This window comes from Tachypleus tridentatus, chromosome 10 (assembly GCF_004210375.1).
Source record: "Tachypleus tridentatus isolate NWPU-2018 chromosome 10, ASM421037v1, whole genome shotgun sequence".
Classification (NCBI taxonomy): Eukaryota; Metazoa; Arthropoda; class Merostomata; order Xiphosura; family Limulidae; genus Tachypleus; species Tachypleus tridentatus.
Window position 1 is genome coordinate 133,082,677 of NC_134834.1, and position 20,712 is coordinate 133,103,388.

The following is a 20,712-nucleotide window of genomic DNA, read 5'->3' on the forward strand; positions in this document are numbered from 1 at the left end:
GACTATATATCTTTCTTTGCGAATATGACAAGTATTGCAAATTAGATCTTTTTCCATGCATTTTAAGACTCAACTTTCATGTAAAACAATTTTTACACTAATAAATAATAAGTAAACAAAAAATTAGAAAGTCTCAAAGAAACTAGGTTGTCATTTTTCTGTCCATCACAATGAAATAAACATATTCCTCCCTTACTACTGATTCCATGCCATTGATCGGTGTTAACATATAACAAGATGGTATGTCATAGATACTTAATCTATAAAACCTCCATTAACTGACAGCTAAAGAAGCAGTCTTATATTTTCACGTTGGTTAATTATAAGTGGTACAAATAAACTTTCTAGGTGTATGTGGGAAACTTGATTAATACAGACACCACAGAAGGACCAATGAAAGACAGTGTTATTAAAAAGTGTTTGTGTCAAGAACGGAAGATTAAAACATATCTTAAAATAAAGGTTTGTGAATATTTAGATGTACACGAACGATATTGTTTGTTTGTTTTGTTTACGTCCATTTCGATACTATGGGTTATCTAAACTGGGCCAATGCAACTACCAAACCTTAACTTGTACTGTCATAAGCCCGCAAAGCTTACTGCTATGCTATGGGGGTTTAAATATGAGTACGGGGTTTACATGGTACTATCTATTCTATTGTTTTGTTTGCTCGTGAATTTCACGCAAAGCTACACAAGGGCTATCTGCGCTAGTCGTTCCTAATTTTGCAGTTTAAGACTAGAGGAAAGGCAACTAATCATCATCACCCACCGCTAACTCTTAGGCTACTCTTTTACCAACGAATACTGGGATTGACAGTAACATTATAACGTCCTCACGACTGGAAGGGCGAGCATGTTTGGTATGATAGAGATTACGAGTCGAGTGCCTTAACCACCTGGCTATGTCGGGCCCAATTTGATTAACGCTTAAAAATTTGGTAAAAATGTTAAATGTTTTCATATGAAAGCTGTAGAATTACCTTTATTTTTCTATACGTTTTGCTAAGTTTGTGATTTCGATATAAAAGTTAAACAAAGTAAAACCGAAACTTCCGCTGAAAGTTTATCTAGATACGAATGAATAAGCTTTATTAAAACTGACACTGTTTAGTTACAAATTGTGATCAAACACTTTATCTGGATACTGTACGGTCAAACTTGTAATCAACTAATTTAGCTGTACGTGTGTGAAAAATGTGATTAATTACAAATGGTTCAACTAAACCTCATTAACCTCTTTATGCTCCTCCAGGTGTCGCAGCTGATATCTGCGGACGTACAACGCTAATAACCGGGTTTCGATACCCGCGGTCTACAGAACACAGGTAGCCCATTGTGTAGCTGTGTGCTTAAATATAAGCAAACAAACAAACTCCTTTTATCCAGATATGCATGTGGAAAGTTATTTAATCTTAATGGTATAGCCAAACCCTCCAACTAATTTTCTTAACTGAAGGTGCATGTATTTGTATAGCTTGGTTTATACAGACAATGCACGACAAAACCTTCCCACAAATTCATTTATTTGCATTTTGGTAGTAAGCTTGGAAACACAGACAGATACACACAGATATACATTGTATAACTAAATATTCTGACTGCTATATTTAAATATGTATGGCTTGGTCATTTAATTCAGATACTACAAACCAAAACATGTGACTAATTTCTTTGTATAAATCTGTATGACTCTATCATTTAATTCAAATGCTAGAAACTACTAACTCTTTCATCTGTCAGTGTGTCTGACTAGTTTCGTTAACGCAGATATTGTGCAATACAAACTTTCGAGTAACTTCTTTATTTCGAATTTTTCTGAAGTTGACATCACATATTGCTATTCGCCAACATGTTCCTTGCTTCATTGTTTAATTTATTCACTATTGGTAATGGTAGGAATCTGGATGAGAATCTTCCATTCCTTTGAATACCAGTCTTTAATCAGAGTAGTTTGTCGCCCATTATCTGCTTGGAATAGCCTGGAGGTCACGACTTGCAATCAATAGGTCACGGATTCAAATCCCCGTCACTTAACTTTCTCGTCCTTTTAACCGTATGGGCAAATAACGATACGGTCAATCCCACTATTCGTTGGTAAAAGAGTAGTCCCAGAGTTGTCGGTGAGTGGTAATAACCAGCTGCTTTCCCTTTGGCCTTACACAGCTAAATTAAGGATAACTAGCGCAGATAGCCCTCGTGTAGCTTTGCACGAAATTCACAAAGAAACAAAATAATAGAATAGATAGTACCATGTGAGCCCCGCACTCATATTGAAACCCCCATAGCATAGCAGTAAGCTTTGCGGGCTAAAAACAGTAAAGTCATAGTCATTCTCTTTATCGTCACCAATGGCAAAGCAGTAAATCAATGGACTTATAACAAAAGAAACCAGGTTTCGACATCTGTGATAAGCTCAACATAGAGAGTCCATTGTGTAGTTTTGTATTTGACTACAAACAAACAATATTTTCTTGATATATTGCTACAAGTAATGCTGTTTTACCTATCAGTTTGGACATAAGTTATCATGAGAGGTTCTGTCTTATATAATCACTTGTTTTAAGAATGTGATATCAAATCTAATACCACAAATATATATAACTGTTCTACGTTTAATATGTGAGATAAAAAGTTATAGATTTGTTTCATAAAGATGTAAAATGAAAACAAAGAACAAAAGTACTTTATAAATGTACACACTCAATACTGTTCTTGTACCTTTCGATGCATACGATCCATTTAGTTCGTGTGTTCATTGCTATTGAAATTATCAAATAACTGAAAAAGCAACGGATGAACTCACTAGAAAATGGCGTTTCTCCTGCAACTATGCTTACTTGTTTATGGCCTATTCGATTCAAGTTTCAGAAGGAAAATGAGAAAGGGGGGACGTTCAATGCAACGTCTCAAGTCAACGATTTCCAGTGGCTTTCCTGTTTTGCGCGCGAGAACCACTAAGCTTACGACCCTTAGTGTTTTTATTTAGTAGACCAGACGACGTGAGAATAGTTGCTACAGCGGGACTAGTAGTCTGAGATTACGTGCAGCTAATGTTATAGACCTTTGAGGTATTCAACACGTATGTATAGTTTATACCGTTTTGGTTACACCGTACTTTACCCAGGTTTGCCAGTTCCACCAAAGAGGTTCTCGACTTTCAGGATTATAGAATTTCCGTTTTTTTTGTGTTTGTTTAGTTTTTCCCGTATCCTAGCTGATGAGGTAAAGGTAAATACAAAATTACAATTACCACTACAACCATGGTTTCCCAGTCGACAGGGTAATCGAATAGCCGTGTTCCTGCCTTTTCATGGAAGTTGAGCAGTTTAGAAAAGTTTTCCTTTGGGTGAACTCAGTTGCACAGGATGGCCAATGTGTGAACACGTGGCTAACTTTGTCCAAAAGAATATAAACTGATCTCAGCTACTGAACTCTATACTATAGTCAAATGTTTGCGTTACCGCTTGTGTTTATTCACGCAATGTGCTGACCTCTGGTGTGTTCATTCACACTGTATACTGTCCGCCCTCCTATTTTTAAAGTAGAGAGCTAGTAATCTGTGTTGTGATGCGCTGTGATAAAACAAGAACCGATACTGATTCCAATATGCGAATACCCGGATGAGATTAACAATACAGCTTAGAAAATTACAAAGGGAGTGTGTTATTATTATACGTGTGTGCGTATATATTTATGAAGTGCGAGTTCTGCGAAATAAACTAAACTTTTACATCCCTAGGGAGAAGTTCCATGTTATCAACCAGTTCTATCATATAACAAGATAGCATTTTATAATTAATACACAACAACATCGCAGGCTGAAACCTAGAGAAGTGGTCTTATATTTCCAGGTTTACAGCAGGTAAGACGAAAAACGTTCTTATTGTTTTAACTCATAGGGTAGAATACGTTTGAAAAGTAATGACAGTCGCAAAAAATGCAAAGAAAGTGTGAAGTTAACGAATGAATACAAGGAAAATCAGATGCTAAAAGTGCCACCCCTTCACGAAACTAGTAATTGTTGCTCTCATTGTTTGGTTGAACCGTCAACCCACTGAAATAGAGGAAAGAAGGTTTATTTATAATAAATGCAGCTAACTGCGCTAGTAAAGAAGAGAATGTCGAAACACAAACTCTGAGAAAGTAGATAGTTACGCAGCTTTTTATTTACATAAAAATACTTCTGATCTAAATAAAATGTATTACATATTAAATAACGTACATTTATCAGCAGAAGTATTGAACTTGGATTTACTTACTACTCAGTCAGATGTATATCTGTTATAGGAACATTTTAATTGCGTGGCTGTATGCATACTAAACAAATCATAAAGATAAGGAATATATATATATAATTGTGTCTAACATAGTTTTCTACACAGGTGGATGGAGACATAGCTGAGCATGATTTCTTTGAGAGAAGCACGTGTTTTATAAGTAGTTACTTTAGTCTAACTGACGTAACAAACCTGAAGAAAACTTTTTCTCACTTACTAGTTAATGAGATATCCAGTAGAATTTAAAATATTTATAATAATTACTATCGATAGGTCATGCAATCAGAGTTGAATTTATTTGATATGGTTCATAAGCAGTTTTTATTAGAGTAACTATCTTTTATTGTTCTACTATCCAAGAAAGTTGTGAAAACTAAATATTTTGGAGCCATGTGTGTTTTCTAACTTGTAAAAGTATTGTTTTATACTCCTTTACTGAATTATAACACAAGATACCTGTGTTATTTTCTGTTTCAGAACCTTAACACAAAACCCTTGTGTGTTATAATACATTGCAAAATCATAACATAGCACCGTCGTTCTAAAATATGTTATAGAGCCATAACACAAGACTGTTTTGTTAAATCTCTATCGCAGAACCATAAATTCAAGCTCTTGTATTACGCTATGTTACACAGTCATTACACAAGGCCCTTATTTTACATTATTTTACTCAATCATAACACAAGATAAATGCGTTAACAACCACAATACAAGCCCCTTGTGTTATATTCTGCAAAGGAAAAACCCAACAACATGAATGCAAATCTTTGTGCTAAAAATATTTAGTTTGTCGTGGCGTTATACTCACTCACTACTTACTTGTAATGTTATATTTACACATTACTTTATTGTGACGTTATAGTTACACATTACTTATTTGTAACATTTACACATTACTTTATGATTACTCTGTATTCACACGTGACCTATTTATAACGCTATATTTAATATATTTAACTGTCTGATAACGCTATATTTACCATTACTTTATTGTGACGCCATATTTTCAATGGTAACTTTGATATATCTACATATCTAGAAGAAAATTTTATTCGTTTCTAATCACCATGGAGTTCTTTCAATCCAGAAGTTCGTTCTTAACCAGAGACTAGTGAAAGATATTTTTATTTTTTCATTAAGTTGCAAAACTGACCACATTAGCTATTTGTCATAAAGTCTTTATCAAGGTTAGTGTTGGGCTCAAACACCTGTACAGACTTTATCTATCCGTACTCTTCATTCCTCGACCAACCTACCAATGGTGGCGTTAAAGCGAAAAAATACTGGTTTAACCATTATATGAACGCCATTCAGATAGATAAACACTTTCCCGAACTCAATGCAGCTTCGCCCTTGCATTCTAAGCTCCGTTTATGGGATAACACTTACAACCACCGCTAGGGGGACGAACTTGATGAGAGGTATGCGGGCATCAGCCTTTAGTGACAATGTTCTCCAAGATAAGCCCCAAGCAAATTACAATTAGAAACATTACCATACATCCTTATTTTTCTTATTGTAAACAAAGAAATGAAATACAAAGCAAATAAGAACCGATCTTAATTTGGTAAAACTTTGTTTAGTTTCTGTCGTCAGCTTCAATTTTAAAGTATAGACATGACAATATTCTCTATGTAACGGCATTACATTTTATAACTTAAAGCTTTTTATATTAAACACTGAACACTCCCACAGCCCTTCAGTTTATTTTACTAAATAGTTTACACAGGTATCGTATATACCAGCTTTTGCTCTGTTAAGTGTGTTTTTTTTTCTTTTCAAACTAAAACCTTTCATTTCCTGTTGATAAATATAACCTAATGTTGATAGAGTTCAACCAAAAGTTATATATTTCTCTTACACATTTTGAATTAAAGAGATTAATTTTCTAATCATTTCAAAAATAACACGTTACTCAGATTACGAAATTGCTTTACTTTCGATTTAGTCGGTTTGAAAACTTTAATGGACTGCAAATATCTGTTGAGAAATGTATTATGAAAAACTACTACGTTCACCCTGCCTAAAGTTCCATCGAAATTACTTTTGACCTAGTTTCTTAATCATCAAGAAAACCTGGGTACTTACACCAAATAAATTAAAATCTTGTCCTCTCACCCACAAAATTAAATGTATTCGTTTAAACGATTTAAAAAAAGGAATTCTCAGTTGAATAATGAACTACACATTTAAACTTAAACTTTGGCCTCCAAAACCTTTTTTTGGGGAGGTATGAAAGATGCGATCGCATTTGTTTTCATTATTAAGTGTCACAGACAAATTGCACATCTTGCCTCTATTCAATTGTCGCTAGTATAGCTAAACGAAACGAGAAAGCCCCAAATTTTAGACACTAGCCTGTGTATATCGTACAAATACCTTAATGAAATCCTTTTAAATATTCTAATTATTGTGTCATAGCATTTTTCTTAGGGCCGTTATACTAATTCGATACACTTTGGTATCTTTATCTCGAATGTTAAGCTCATGTTTAAAGATTAAACATTTAGTTGTAAATCTGTTACTGATTGGACGCTGCTTCACAAAATTTGGTCCTTGAATGGAGTTTGTCACAAAACAAAACAAACCAATATTATTTATTTATAAAGGTTTAGTTTGGCTTTTTAATTTTCGCGCAAAGCTACACAAGGGCTATCCGCGCTAGCCGTCCCTAGTTTAGTAATGTAAAACTAAAGGGAAGGTAGCTAGTCATTACCACCCACCTCTAATTCTTGGGCTACTCTTTTACCAACGAATAATGGGATTAATTGTCACATTACAACGCCCCCATGACTAAAAGGGCGAGCATATTTGGTGTGACGGGGATTCGAACCCGCGACTCTCGGATTACGAGACGAGTGCTTTAACCACGTGGCCATGCAGGGCCTTTATTTATAAAGAAGCAGATATATATAGACACGCTAACTTTATACATCTCAGGAGAAAACTTGAAGCTGATATATCTTCATGAAACAATATTCTCCCATTTTGTCTGTTGTTCAGTTATCGACGTATACGTTATAAAATGTGTTGTTATCAGACTGTTTCATACTATGACAAACTGTAGTGTGTGTGTGTCTGGTGACCCCAGAAATATGTGGATTTTTATTACCAGCTAACTTCTATTGTTTGATTGTCCGCTTCGGTTTAGTGATAGAATATCACACTCAAGCGTAGCCACTTATTTATGTCGCCCGAAGCATATCAAGCATAACTGGTGAAAGTAAATGCGAAAAAACGTTGGCATTACTGCAAGCTGCTAGGTGTCAGCTCTTAATCATAGCAATATATAAACATGTAACCAACAATGTTACCAGGTTTTCGAAAATTTTGTTTAAGGATCATCGATTGCACGTGCACTGCTAGTGTGACTAACTAAGTAGATAGTTTTTTATTATAATCTTCACAAACAAGAGAAGTATAATTAATAATTGTACTACGTAAGAAAAAACAAAACACTTTATGCCCAATTGCTTTGAAAATTTCGTAACTTACCGACTGGCATAATAAAAAACTATCGCCTATAAAAATAGTAGACACAAAGATGCAAAGAATTAAAAAAGTGGCCTAAAACTCAAGCGCCTTTGAATAGAATGGTGATTAGTGAGTGGAATGTAATATAGATAGGTACACAAGTCGATGTAATATAAGACTGACGTTCCGAATGAACTGACCTTGGAGAATAGCCAATCAGAACAGAAGATAATGGCAGGTTTGGTTTGTATGGAAGAAATGTGTATGTTACATGAAAGACGTAAAAGTTACAATAGTTAAAAGGATGTTAAAACAATTTTCAGAAATAAGGATTAGAGAATATAATAACGTAAAGCCACATACGTGAAACAATGGCAATATAGAGAAATAGAAACATGAATAAAATACATATAATACTACTAATAAAAAAGTCTAGATAGTTTGCAGCTGATAAAGATACGGACTTCGTATAACAAAACGTTTTGAACAAAAACACTTATTCTTATGATTCGTATTATCTATTACACTTTTTATAACGTTTTGTTTTCTTCTCTACAGTATACATTACATTCATTAATAATGCTTTTTATATATTTATTTAGTTTCCATCGCTTCATTTTAAATGGCAAAAATGTACCTGCAATCCCTATAAGATAACTCACAATGTGATGGTCAATCCCACTATTCGTTGGTAAAAGAGTAGCCCAAGAGTTGGCTGTGGTTAGTGATGACTAGCTGTCTTCCCTTCAGTCTTACACTGCTAAATGAGGGACGGCTAGCACAGATAGCCCTCGTGTAGCTTTGCGCGAAATTCAAAAACAAACAAACTGTGTTAAAAGTGATGTACTCTCATTTTTACACAATATATACATATATATATAAGCTAGACAGATATAATTTTCAGCTACAGAGTTAAAGTCCCACACTAGTACAGCGGTAAGTGTACGAATTTATAATACTAAAATCAAGGGTTCGATTCCCCTTGGTGGACCCAGCATATAGACCGATGTGGCTTTAGTATGAGAAAATACACACAGACGTTAGACTAAGGTTTTGTAAAATAATGGGTAAATATGTTGATGTTACAGCTTATGTATGTTTCGTTATTACTGTTGTAAAATAAAACTGTCAGAAAAACAAACAGTTCAAGTTTATAAACTGATTTGATTGTTTCAAAGCTCTTAGAATTTAATTTTATTTGTGAAAAATTACAGTGTGATCATATTAAAATGATGTTAAAGTTGCTTGTACTCTTGTAGTATTATGAGCTAACGAAAACCCGTGTACAACACTTTTGAATTCAGTGAAAAATATATCGTCTCTATTTGTGTGTGTTTTGAATATACTTACATTGTCTCTGCCGACGTGTAATAATGCCATATTTTCTATGTTTCATTCTTCGCTAAAATGTATATCAAAGTGTTAAAATAAGTAAAGATAATGAATTGTTTATATTAGATTACTGGACTATAATAAAAGTACTTAGCTGTTGAACAAAGACGTGACAAGTAACATTGTTTTATAATTCTGAAGAATGGCGTAAGGCACCAACTTCTGGCAGATTCTGCTATGTATTTGTGTTTATGGCTGTGATGCTTGCAAGTAATATTATTTACTATTAGAATAGTTTAATTTTCACTAAACTGAAATGATACGCAGTGATGAGAAAAAATGATTGCATCACCTAGTTTTTCACACTTTTCTTCGGATTTATCCTTTATTTCGAGGTTCTAATGCAAGTAGGGGCAAATGAGTGTTTCATGGATGATGCAATATCTTAATTATTACATCAACAGCTCTATAGGCTGTCTGAGTGTTACATCAGCCGTTGTTTATCTAATAGAAGCTCTTACTGAAGTTAAGAATCAGTTTAGAACCAGTATGTATACGCTAAAACGCTTATGTGATACTACCATCGTCAAAGGTTGCAAGTTAACTCCATGGTAAAAAGCAGTTATTGTTTCTTTGAGTAAAGAGGGACTTTTAACAAGGCAGATTTCTAAAATAATTTGATTGAACTAGCCTACTATGAGCGTGGCTATGTCGAGCAGAGAAATGGAAGGAATAAAAAGAAAGCTTTCACTTCAGCTAACGATCATGTCTTGAAACGCACGACCTTGCAGAATCATTGACTGTCGTCCACAGATCTCAAAACAACATGGCAGAAACTTCATAGATCACTTTCAACGTGAGCACCGTTCGATTTGTTCAGCTGATAAAGCATTAAGACAACTGAGAAAGAAACCTTCCTCATCATTGAAGATGAGAAATATGAGAATCATCTGGGTCAAAGAGCATGTAATGTGGAACAAAGGGATCTTTATAGACGAATCAAAGTTTAACCTGCATGGGTCTGACGGGAAGCACTTCCTATGATGTCGATGTGGAAAAGGGTTTCTTCCATAATGTTTGAATTCAACTGTGAAATATCCCTGGTATGAAGACACGTCTCAGGCGAAGGTGTAATGATTTAGTAAAAGATACTGTCAGTGCTAACAAATACACCGAGATCCTCGAGCCCGGTTGAAGTCAACAAATCGAGATAATTTCAATGGAGCTTACCAGTGCACATTGCAGGATGACTCTGTTCCATCCCACAGAGTTAAAGAAGCTGTTAATATTTATGCATGCTCTCCATGCAGTAGATGTGAACTAAAGAGGAAATTTCATTATATGTGTATTAAAAATATATCTTAAGTTTCATTTTATTGCTCCAGATGAAGGATTATTTTCAAAAGGAGAGGAAAATGACATTGCGCTAGCCTGGTTACAGCCCAAATCTCAAAACTGTTGGCAAGTAATTAATAACAAAGTGCAAGAGAAGAAACTGAAGAACATGTTAACTTCTGGAAGTGTTTGGCATTATTAACTCGTCACTGCCTACATTCAAGCCCCCGTGCATTCTATGACACAAATATGTCAAACAGTTATAAAAGCCAGAGCTGGCACAACCAAATATTAGAAAAAAAACAAAAACGATCTCTTTTGTCACTTTTTGTCAATTACATCAGGGGCGTTATTTTTAAATCTAGATTTTCTTTCTCAGAAAGCATGTCCACTGGTAGTACAGCAGTAAGTCTACGAATTTACAACACTAAAACCAGGAGGTTAGAATCTTTCGGTTGGTATAGCAGATTGCCCGATGTAGATTGTGATTAAAGATACACACTCATTCACTCAGGAAACATTTTCATATTTGCGAAGTATTTGTTCATGTGCTGTAATATGTTTGTCGTGGTTGGTTTGTTAATAAAGATTAATATATGTGTTTGGATGGTTTAAGTATCGGTCAGCTTACACTACAGAATGTACATAACAGTTTTACACTATATCTCACACTTCTGCAATGCACAATCTCATAAAGTATTACACAAACCAAGAAGAGTGTGAAAAAATTGTTTTGCAAAATTTTTTTACACCACTGTATAAAAAGGTATATATGCACCACTGTATAAAAAGTTATATATGCACCAACATCTATACCGAAATAATCATTTTTGAGAGAAAAAAAAGTCAAGCTTGTTAGTTACTTATCCTAAATCAAGATATCTAAAGTTATTGCATCATCTCCTATTTGCATGAATACCGAAGCGTATACTCATATCTTGTGGTTAAAAACGAAGTTCCCATTCTTTTGTTTTGACAGTTCTTATAAAATGCTTATATTTTTACACTGAACATATGTATAAATAAATATATATATAAAATATGTGTATGAAAGCTGGACATTTTTATACAGTATAGTCAATTTATATCTAATTAACTATATTCATTACTGATTGAAATTATTGTTTGGACTGCCATCGCGAGTTATATCGAAAAGGCTAAACATCCCATCACGAATTAGGTCACAACAGGTGCATGCGAACATTCTGATTTGTTCATCCGGCTAGGGCTACCGAATATGTACGTGTACCGTAAACAACTTCGTGAAAGAAAAGTATTTCGAAAATAGAGGTCGCCACGTTTCAAGGAAGATTGTTTATTTTGAATTTCGCGCAAAGCTACAGGAGGGCTATCTGCGCTATCTGTCCCTAATTTAGCAGTGTAAGACTACAGGGAAGACAGCTAGTCATCACCACCCACCGCAAACTCTCGGGCTACTCTTTTACCAACGAATAGTGGGATTGACCGTTACATTATAACGCTCCCAAGGATAAAATGGCGAGCATGTTTGGTGCGACGGGGATTCGAACCTCAGATTACGAATCGAACGCCTTAATCCACCAGACCATGCCTTCAAAGGAGAGCTACAAAAGAAATATAAATTACATACTCACAACATTCCAGAATGTGACAACATTTATAAAATATTTGATCTACGAACATTATACACTGACATATAAAGTATTTCAACGAAGTCTAGCGTCTAACTGTGATAAATATGGTGACTGATGTTGTTCTATAAAAATAATAAAGAATGCATTTAGTTTAAAATGACACCCAGTTGTGTATCAATGTATATTTATTGCACTAGAACGCTTGTGCCAAGTGATCCACTTAAATTGCACAATTTACGCAAGCTGGTATAATATCATAAGTTACTAAACCTCCTCTCTCTCCCAACAATATTTATTTAACGATATAGAAAACTTGAATCCGATGTTAGTTCCTCACCTTCAAAAACTTAATACTTTGTCTTTCTCTTTAATCTGAATTCACTCAATATTTGACATGTATTTTTTTAAATGCGTACCAAGTTTGTAGACAATAAGTTTTTTTCAGTTATCACAATATTACATACACAAATAGACTGTATCAATAAATGCACACGCTGTAATGTGGGTAAGAAAGATGACAGAGTCAAATATAACAATTACTTTCGTATATCCTCCAAATAACACATCTGTACTGTTTACTGTGTTTAGACCTTCAGTTTTCTTAATGAAGTAACTGGCTTAATATCACTAAAAACCATTTATTTTTCATCATGCCTGTCTTCATACGTCTAACATCTATTTCTTATAAATTACAAAGATAATTTTATTCGAAGCCACAGTGACGATTTCTGGGTCAGAAGAAAGGTGTATATGAAAAATAAGTAAATTCTGTAATAATTTAGTCAACCACCAACACATAAGTAATACGTATAAATATAGAATTAACAAAATTATTCCAGATATCTAAAATAGCATCAAGAGTGTACAAACAAAAAGGCAAACAATATTCAAGCTTTCAGCCACTAAAATAATATTAGTTTTCACAGGGGATTGAAATTAATTTTTAATACGTAAGAAAATGAAAGTTTGCTAAATTTATATATGTGGATGAGATGGACTGATTGATGTTTGGCTGTCGGTTAGTTGGCTTTTACATTGTGATGGTAGAAATAAGTTGGTCGTAGGTGACAGTATGATTCATACACGGTTGGATGGTGTTAAAGTTGTTTACGTATAACCTTTGGTAGGTGATATGGTTCGTATATGATTTATATGGTTGATGATAGGTGTTAGGTTGGCTCATGTTTAAGCGGTGACAGATGACATGTTGATTTATAAATGATAAATTGGTTCATACGTGGTTGATGATAATTGATACACTGATTTATATATGTTGGTAATGAAATATTGATTCGTGTATATTTGGTGTTTAGTTTGATAGGTTGGTTGTTATGTGAATGAATAGATAACTGTTTTTTTTGTGGATAAACAATAGCGTGAATAGTTGATGAATAAATATTACAACATTTATGACGAACAACATTGTTTGCTTATGGACTCTTTGGAATTTTACAGATTTCATCTTCATTATCTAAAGCATAATATCAATACTTTACACCAATCTTTGGACATCATTAGAATTATAATGAAGCAATTTCTGTAAGTTATTCATATTTTGTTTTAAATATTGAAAATGGAATCTGTAGAGTTCCAAAGCTTTTGAAATTTTAAACACATTTGTTTGTCATAAATATACATGTAGTAATTGTAATTCACTTTACTACCAGATTAATTTTCCTTCGAACAATAGGTTGTTGTTAAGTGGATGTGTAGACGATATGTTGGTTTGTCGATGCGTATACGATAGTTTGACTGGCTGATGGATTAGTTGGTTGATGAACAGACGACAGGTTATTTTGTAAATGTACGATATGTTGTTTAGTTCATGGATAGATTAATGATAGATTGACTGGCTGATGAGTGGATGATAAGTTGCTTGGCTCGTAGATGGATAGCGAAGCAATAGGTAGTTGGTTGGTTATTTTCTAATAATTATAAAATATTTTATAAACAACAGAATTTCAGTTTTATTCTTCTGAACATGAACAATGTTAATTACCCCTTTACGTCATACTGATAATGAACAATACAAAAACAAGCATTCCTCGTTTAAGTTTCAGTTTTGTAGAGAAATAGCACTTCACTCCTACACTTTTTGTACTGGTATAAGGCTCTATAGGTTTTATAATACCGGGATGATGTAAGTGATGAAAAAAACTGTTAGGGTTATGAAGTTCTTGCTGAGACTCAGAATTGATGAGTTGGGCCAGTATGATGTTCAGTTGCCAACGTAATAAACATGTCAAAAGAAAGGCGCAATATAGCGCACTTAGTGTTCATATGTTTTGTTTATTCATTGATCTGCGTCAAGCGTTCATTCATTAACCTACTGGATCACCTCCTTCTCCATCAAATTAATCCACCTACTTGCCTACCAACCAGCCAATCGTATATTCATCCATCAAACACTGTATCGTCTATCAATTCATCTACACTTCTACTGTCTATCCGTTCATACTAACCAACTAAAATATCCTATCTTCATGTACAATGTTGACGATTACATAAACACTTGTGTATTTCATTCATTCACCGATTTTGACATCTAGTGTTTAAATAAAGTTCATCGTCAAATAGCACACAGTGAATTTATAGGCATGCGTTTAGAAAAAAAATGCACAGAATGTCATGAGATTAATTAGGACAAGGCTGATAAAAAACGTATTTAGTGCATTTTGAGAGTCACCCGCTGGTACAGCGGTAAGTCTACGGACTTACAACGCTAAAATCAGTGGTTCGATCCCCCTTCTCGATGGACTCAGCAGATAGCCCAATGTGGCTTTGCTGTAAGAAAAACACACACACGCATTTTGAGCTATTCTGTAGTTTCTTTGAAGTCTCTGCATAGACAAGTAGGTATCAAGCGCTAGTGAACAGACAGCTCTGAAGAACTTGCTATAAATTGTTCAGTAACTTCAGTATGCTTGCTACTGGAACTTTAAAGCAACATGTTTTTATATCCAGCCCTTTCTCATCTTAGAGTGAGAGAAAGACTTGTCAAAATTTATGAAGTTGAATTTTAGTTATAAATATGGTGAATACCTTTGCCGTATTGCAAGTAGAATAGTGTTTAGAATTTGGCGTGGAAACCTAGCAAATGAAGTCAAGAAAAGATATTAACCAATCACATAAGCAATTAAAAAAGTAAATTGAGAGAAGTAGTTAATTAACAAACCTGATCTGTAAATCAGGTAAGTACATCGATACATAACCAGTCAATTCCAGAAAACATATTCGTTTATAAAAAGCGTAATGTAGTGAAAACGAAATGCACAGAGAAAAATGTCAGTACCTTATCAGAATCATTTTTTGGGAGACATCCATTTCAAACATTATCATGTATGCCTGATTAATATTAAAATTGTTATTGTCTATGTCTTAAGACTATTAAAAATATTGTCATGTATATCTAAAGAATATAAAAACTATTAATGTGTATGTTTGAAGGCTATTAAAACACCTTACTTATTTAAAACTGTGTTATAACCCAATATCACATTGTATTTGCAACATACAAAGTAAAAACGTTACATTTTACTTTCATGATTGATATTGCGGATTTAAGTTATTAAACAGATAGAGCTTTATCTCTTACTATCAGTAAATATATATATATATTCCCCATGTAGCTGGCCAGTAGTATACGACGAAATTTAACTTGCATCAGGTACTGCGTCACATAAGTTTGCAGATGAAATGAACTTTGTGAAAAAAAAAAAAATTTAAAGATGTGAATAATATGTTGTTTTTAAAGTTTTATTTTTCTCTTACTTATTTAGTAAATTCTAGCTTTATAATTCCTTTCATTCGCCTTTCTCTATGGGGCATCATTCCGCATAGTATTGGAACACTCCGACAAAATATGGTTGTGTTGATACAGCCTATAAAAAAGATGCCTGTTTTGTCTTGAGTTTAAAAGCATTAGTTGGTTGTTCCTCTGTTAATGTTTATTTATGTGAACTTCAGTTTACAGATTATTTCTGTTAAATAACTCAAGGTGCAAAATACTATTTGAGTAGATTATCTAGTAGAAGCTAAAGATGGAGTTCCATACATTTTATTAGCTATTTACACGTGTTTTGATTTTGTGTTCCCGCAGGTGCTGTGACTTCTAAAGGATTGTGACTATTTCCGATGTATATTGGACAGTAACTCATTAGAAAAAAATCAAGAAATTACAGATACCAGCGTACATACATTAAATAATTCTGCGCAACAGTTAGAAGACCTTTCACATTTTTATGACTGTCACTATAAAGAAAAATAAATAAAAACTGGCATTCTGTAGAAGAGCTTGGAGGAACAAGAGGCCAGGTGACTTTAGTGTCACAATGGTCTCCAGTGAAGTACATACTTATCTTTCGTCTGTAAAATGGGGAAGTGAAGGCTACTATCTCAAAGAATTCACCCAAAAATTCACGCTTCCCCAAGTAGCGAAGATTATCAAAGGACAATACCTTAATCTGGGAGTTTCTACTCTCCCCTCTCCCTCAACTAATAACGTCGTGTTTCTTGCGTCTGGTGGAAAAAGAATCAAAATGGCCGCTCAGTGCGTGAAATTTAAAGAAAATCGGAGAGTGATATTGGTGGGTCCTAAACTAGCCATTCCGGATAACTATGACGGATGGTTTGAGATCTTGTCCGAGGATGGTCGACCAATGAGGTGTATAGAAAGCGTGGCAGAGTTGTCGAAGCGTTTTCCTTCTTCTTGCCTGGTTAGAGAAAACATTAAAGTATTTATTTCTAAAAGTGACGATCCCGAAAATGTCAGTGATAAAACAAGAAGTCTTCAGGCTGGGGAAACGATACATCTTCTCAATGAGATATTAGCCACACCTGTTAGAGGTAAAGCCCCTGGACGTTTTTTGCGTTGCCTAACGAACCGAAATGACACTGTATATCTTAGTCTTGAACAACGTGGTAAGTTCAGTCCAATGGCTGGTGAAGATAACATTTCTGGTGTTCACACTATTAAAACCATACTAAGTAAACGTTTACCTTTAATGGTGCGATTAGTCCACGGGAAGCCCCCTACTGGTCTTAAGTCCAATTTCACTTTTCTGCCTGAAATGCGCCTATATTCTCTTTTCGAAGAAGAGTGTATTATGGCTCTCCCACTCCTAAAGGATTCAGCTATAGTACCGTTACCTCTGACAGCGCCACTGAAACTTCAATCTCCCAGAAATGTCGAAACTCTCGTGAATCTTCGTGAATACACGATACTTAACGAGAAATGCAAGAAGATGATACAAGACGTTTCAAATAAGATCCAGGTATTTGATATATCTATGAGTAAAGAACTGCGAAGCAAAACCAAAACCAACTATCACTATCCTAACAACATTCAAAACCATTTCCAGCGTAAAGAAGGCCGACAAACTTACCTGGTGAGACGGAGCCTGTCAGACCCACAGGGACAAGGAATCGGGAAAACGATCGTAACATTGGAGAGAGGACTTTCTGCACCGGGTGAAAGTACCGATCTCCAAATCGCTGAAGGTGAATCAAAAGAGAAATTATTCATTGACGATTACGACGAAATCGATCAAATTTATTATTATGTACGTGGATTAACTCCACTTCCCGAAAACATTAAAACAGATTTCTCAACCAGTGATAAAACTTTAAGTCCAGAAAATTTGGCCGCTTCCAGGTCTCCTACTTCCCCACTCTCACCTGTTCCAATTTCTCCCTTAGTTTATACCGCAAAAGAAACTTCTTCAGCGGAAGGAAAAGAAGTGAAACCGGAACCACCACCTGTCGAGACTATTCCTCCGAGAAAAATGTCATGCAGTACAGAACCCTGTTATTCCTCTGGTCAGAAAATTACTGTTAGTATCGTTCACAAATCATATCTCAGACCCAAGGGAGGTTCATTAAAGGACAACGATGGAGCCGACATTTATTTCACGACTGACCACACTTACGAAAAAGTGAATATAAAAAGAGAAGACCCCAAATGTACTTACACTAAAAGTAATCACAATATTAAAACTCCCATACGTTTTTCTAATGACCGGACGTCTTACATACCTAGTGGACAACATCCTTGTCAAAACAATAAGTTTTTCATCAAGAATGCTCCTCACCAGAGGCAAACTCATAGTACCAGGATCTTTAAGCATTCCAAGAGTTCTCCAGTAAAAGTATCAGTTCCTTTTCAAAGAATTTCTCGCGTCAAAACATGTCGCTCAAGTAAGTCAATCACAACGTCACCTTTCTTCAACATCCGCTACAAATCATTTATTAACCTTGATCCCAAATTCAACAATACTATGGAATCTAGTAATTCTGGTGACCAAACTTCCTTGGATTCTGGATTAAAAGAACTTGCAAAAGACACTAAAGAACAGAATAAGAAACTTCCTAGACCAAAATCATTAACAAATCTTTTCTGGGAATCCAGCCGAATAGATAATTGCAATAAATACAACTTGGTGCAAAATGAAGTAAGCAGGAAAGGGGATAACACTAAGTACTTATTTTCGCACGAACTCTCGTCGTCTAAGTTAATCAATGCTGGTCCAAATAAACGCATCGGGACTCTTTATCTCTAAGAATTATACTGTTTAGATGAATTGATGAATTATTTTATGGCAAGTTAGTGTACCAGGAAAATGTAATATTGTCGTCCTGGACAACATATAAAATATACAAGAAAAAAAACAGAGAAAGGAAGCCAAAAAAAGGGTAATTTTCAAATATCAAGTTGGCATCATATTACAATAATCATGGAAAAAAAATATGAATAATAAAAATTGTAAACTATCAAAAATGCATTAATTACAAATATACAGTGTGCAAAACTTAGAATAATATTAAATTAAGTCATAGTTTCAGAAATTAACCATTACTTTTTGTCAGTTATAAGTTTCAATGTTAAGTCATTTCACAAAATTATGTTACTATAATGGAATGTAGACATACAGAAAGAGTAACTGTGCCATTAGTTATCTAATCCTAGTTGATCTTGGTTCTAATTTTGCTGCTCAAGAAAATAAGTCAATATGAGACACGTGGTGAGTCTCAATCTTTCTAAAACATATAGAAACTTATGTGATAATAGTTCTATACACAGGTGTAAATAAAATTGTAAAAAAATATCTTTTTTAAGTTTAAATAGTGGAAATGTTTTTATAAAATATAATCAATGATCCTGGTTTAGTTTCTTTATTTAGCTTCTGTTTGTTGAGTGTACCAATGAAAGTTTCGTTATTTTGGTTGGGTTTCTCTTTTTTTTCTGTGTATTATCATTACATCGATTCCTGTTTTATCAATAAAACTGTTGGAAATTATAAGTACTATCTCTTCTTTATTCTCAGGTTATGATAACATAAAGAAAACTCGAGTCTCCGTTAAAATAATCAACTTTCACAATTTTAAGAATTTAGATAAACCTGCAACAGTTTTTCCTTCTAGCCTCACAGGTCACTTCACAAGCATACTCTTTCATAATCATAACTGCGTATAGATATGCTTATTTGTAATCCTCCATAAAGTTTGTTTCGAATTTCATGCAAATCTTCACCAGAGTTATCTGCTCTAGTAGTGTAATTCTAGATGGATAGCAGCTATTTATCACCATCACATTATAACACTTCTACTGGTTGAAAGGGGGAGCGTATTTGGTGGTAACCCGCGACCCTCAGAATGCGAGTTGAGCGCCCCTAACCGCCTGGCCATGCAGAGCCTCTTCCTTAACATAGATATTTTCGTTCATAATACTGAAAGGGCGACCATTTTTGATAGGACAGGGATTCGAACCCGTGATCCTCAGATTGCGAGTTGAGCGTACCTAACCAGCAGGTCATACCAGACTTCCTCCTTAACATAAGGATTATCGTTCATAATAAACACTGGAGACTTAAATAAAAATATTCATAATTCTCTTTAGAAACTTGCATAAACATGCTCATTTATAATCCGAATTGGAGACTTGTATAAACATAATCGTCCATAATCCTTAGTAGAAACTTGCACAACCTAGTTTGGTTTGTTTTGAAACTCTTCTTTATGTTTTTCTACAAATTCCTCCATAGATGAAATACTTTTATCTGTCATTTCTATATGTTTGACGTCATCCTCGCTTTTGGTCATTTAAAGTTCGCTTCAGATCAGTGCATCATACACTAATAAGTTAAATATTTGGAGAAGATTAATTTTCAAAAATGTCAAATGTTTGACATGCTACCTTGTAACACAACGGTATGTCTGCGGACAAACAACACCAGAAAATGGGTTTTGTTACCCGTGGTGGAAAGAGCACAGCCAATTGCCTAGCTTTGAGCTTAATTGGAAACAAAAAAAATCTTTTGACATAGTAGAGAGACAGAAAAAAGGATGGTGAAAACAATTTAAGATTTTTCAATGCAGAGTGAGTAGTGTAAGTATAGGGTTTCTACCAAACTTAAAGATAAACGAATAAAATATGCAAATGTTTAAAAAATGACAAAAATAGATTAGAATCATCAAAAATAATGAAAAACAGAAAAAATTACATAAAACAATTAACAAATAGTTTAACGTTGCTAATAAATATCATATATGACAGTCATCAACGTTTTCTTTCTTACAAGTCTCTCAATTTTGGCTTCTCATGAAAGTCATTGGATTTCTTTTCTCCTTCACTTAAGGGCATAACAGTTCTACCCTGAACTGGAAGGATTACATTAT

The 20,712-nt window shown here is 34.4% G+C and overlaps 1 protein-coding gene across 1 annotated transcript; it reads left to right on the plus strand.

The window, feature by feature from the left end:
• The first annotated feature begins 2,983 nt into the window (after window positions 1-2,983).
• LOC143230351 (uncharacterized) lies at window positions 2,984-19,945 on the plus strand. Its single transcript, XM_076463783.1, has 2 exons — window positions 2,984-3,867; window positions 16,139-19,945. The coding sequence occupies exon 2, from the start codon at window positions 16,371-16,373 to the stop codon at window positions 18,594-18,596; it is 2,226 nt and encodes a 741-aa protein (XP_076319898.1). The 5' UTR covers window positions 2,984-3,867; window positions 16,139-16,370; the 3' UTR covers window positions 18,597-19,945.
• Window positions 19,946-20,712: the final 767 nt, after the last annotated feature.

Bases quoted from the DNA above. Each gene is read 5' to 3' on its own strand.
- LOC143230351 (XM_076463783.1), top strand. From the start codon at position 16,371: ATGGTCTCCAGTGAAGTACATACTTATCTTTCGTCTGTAAAATGGGGA.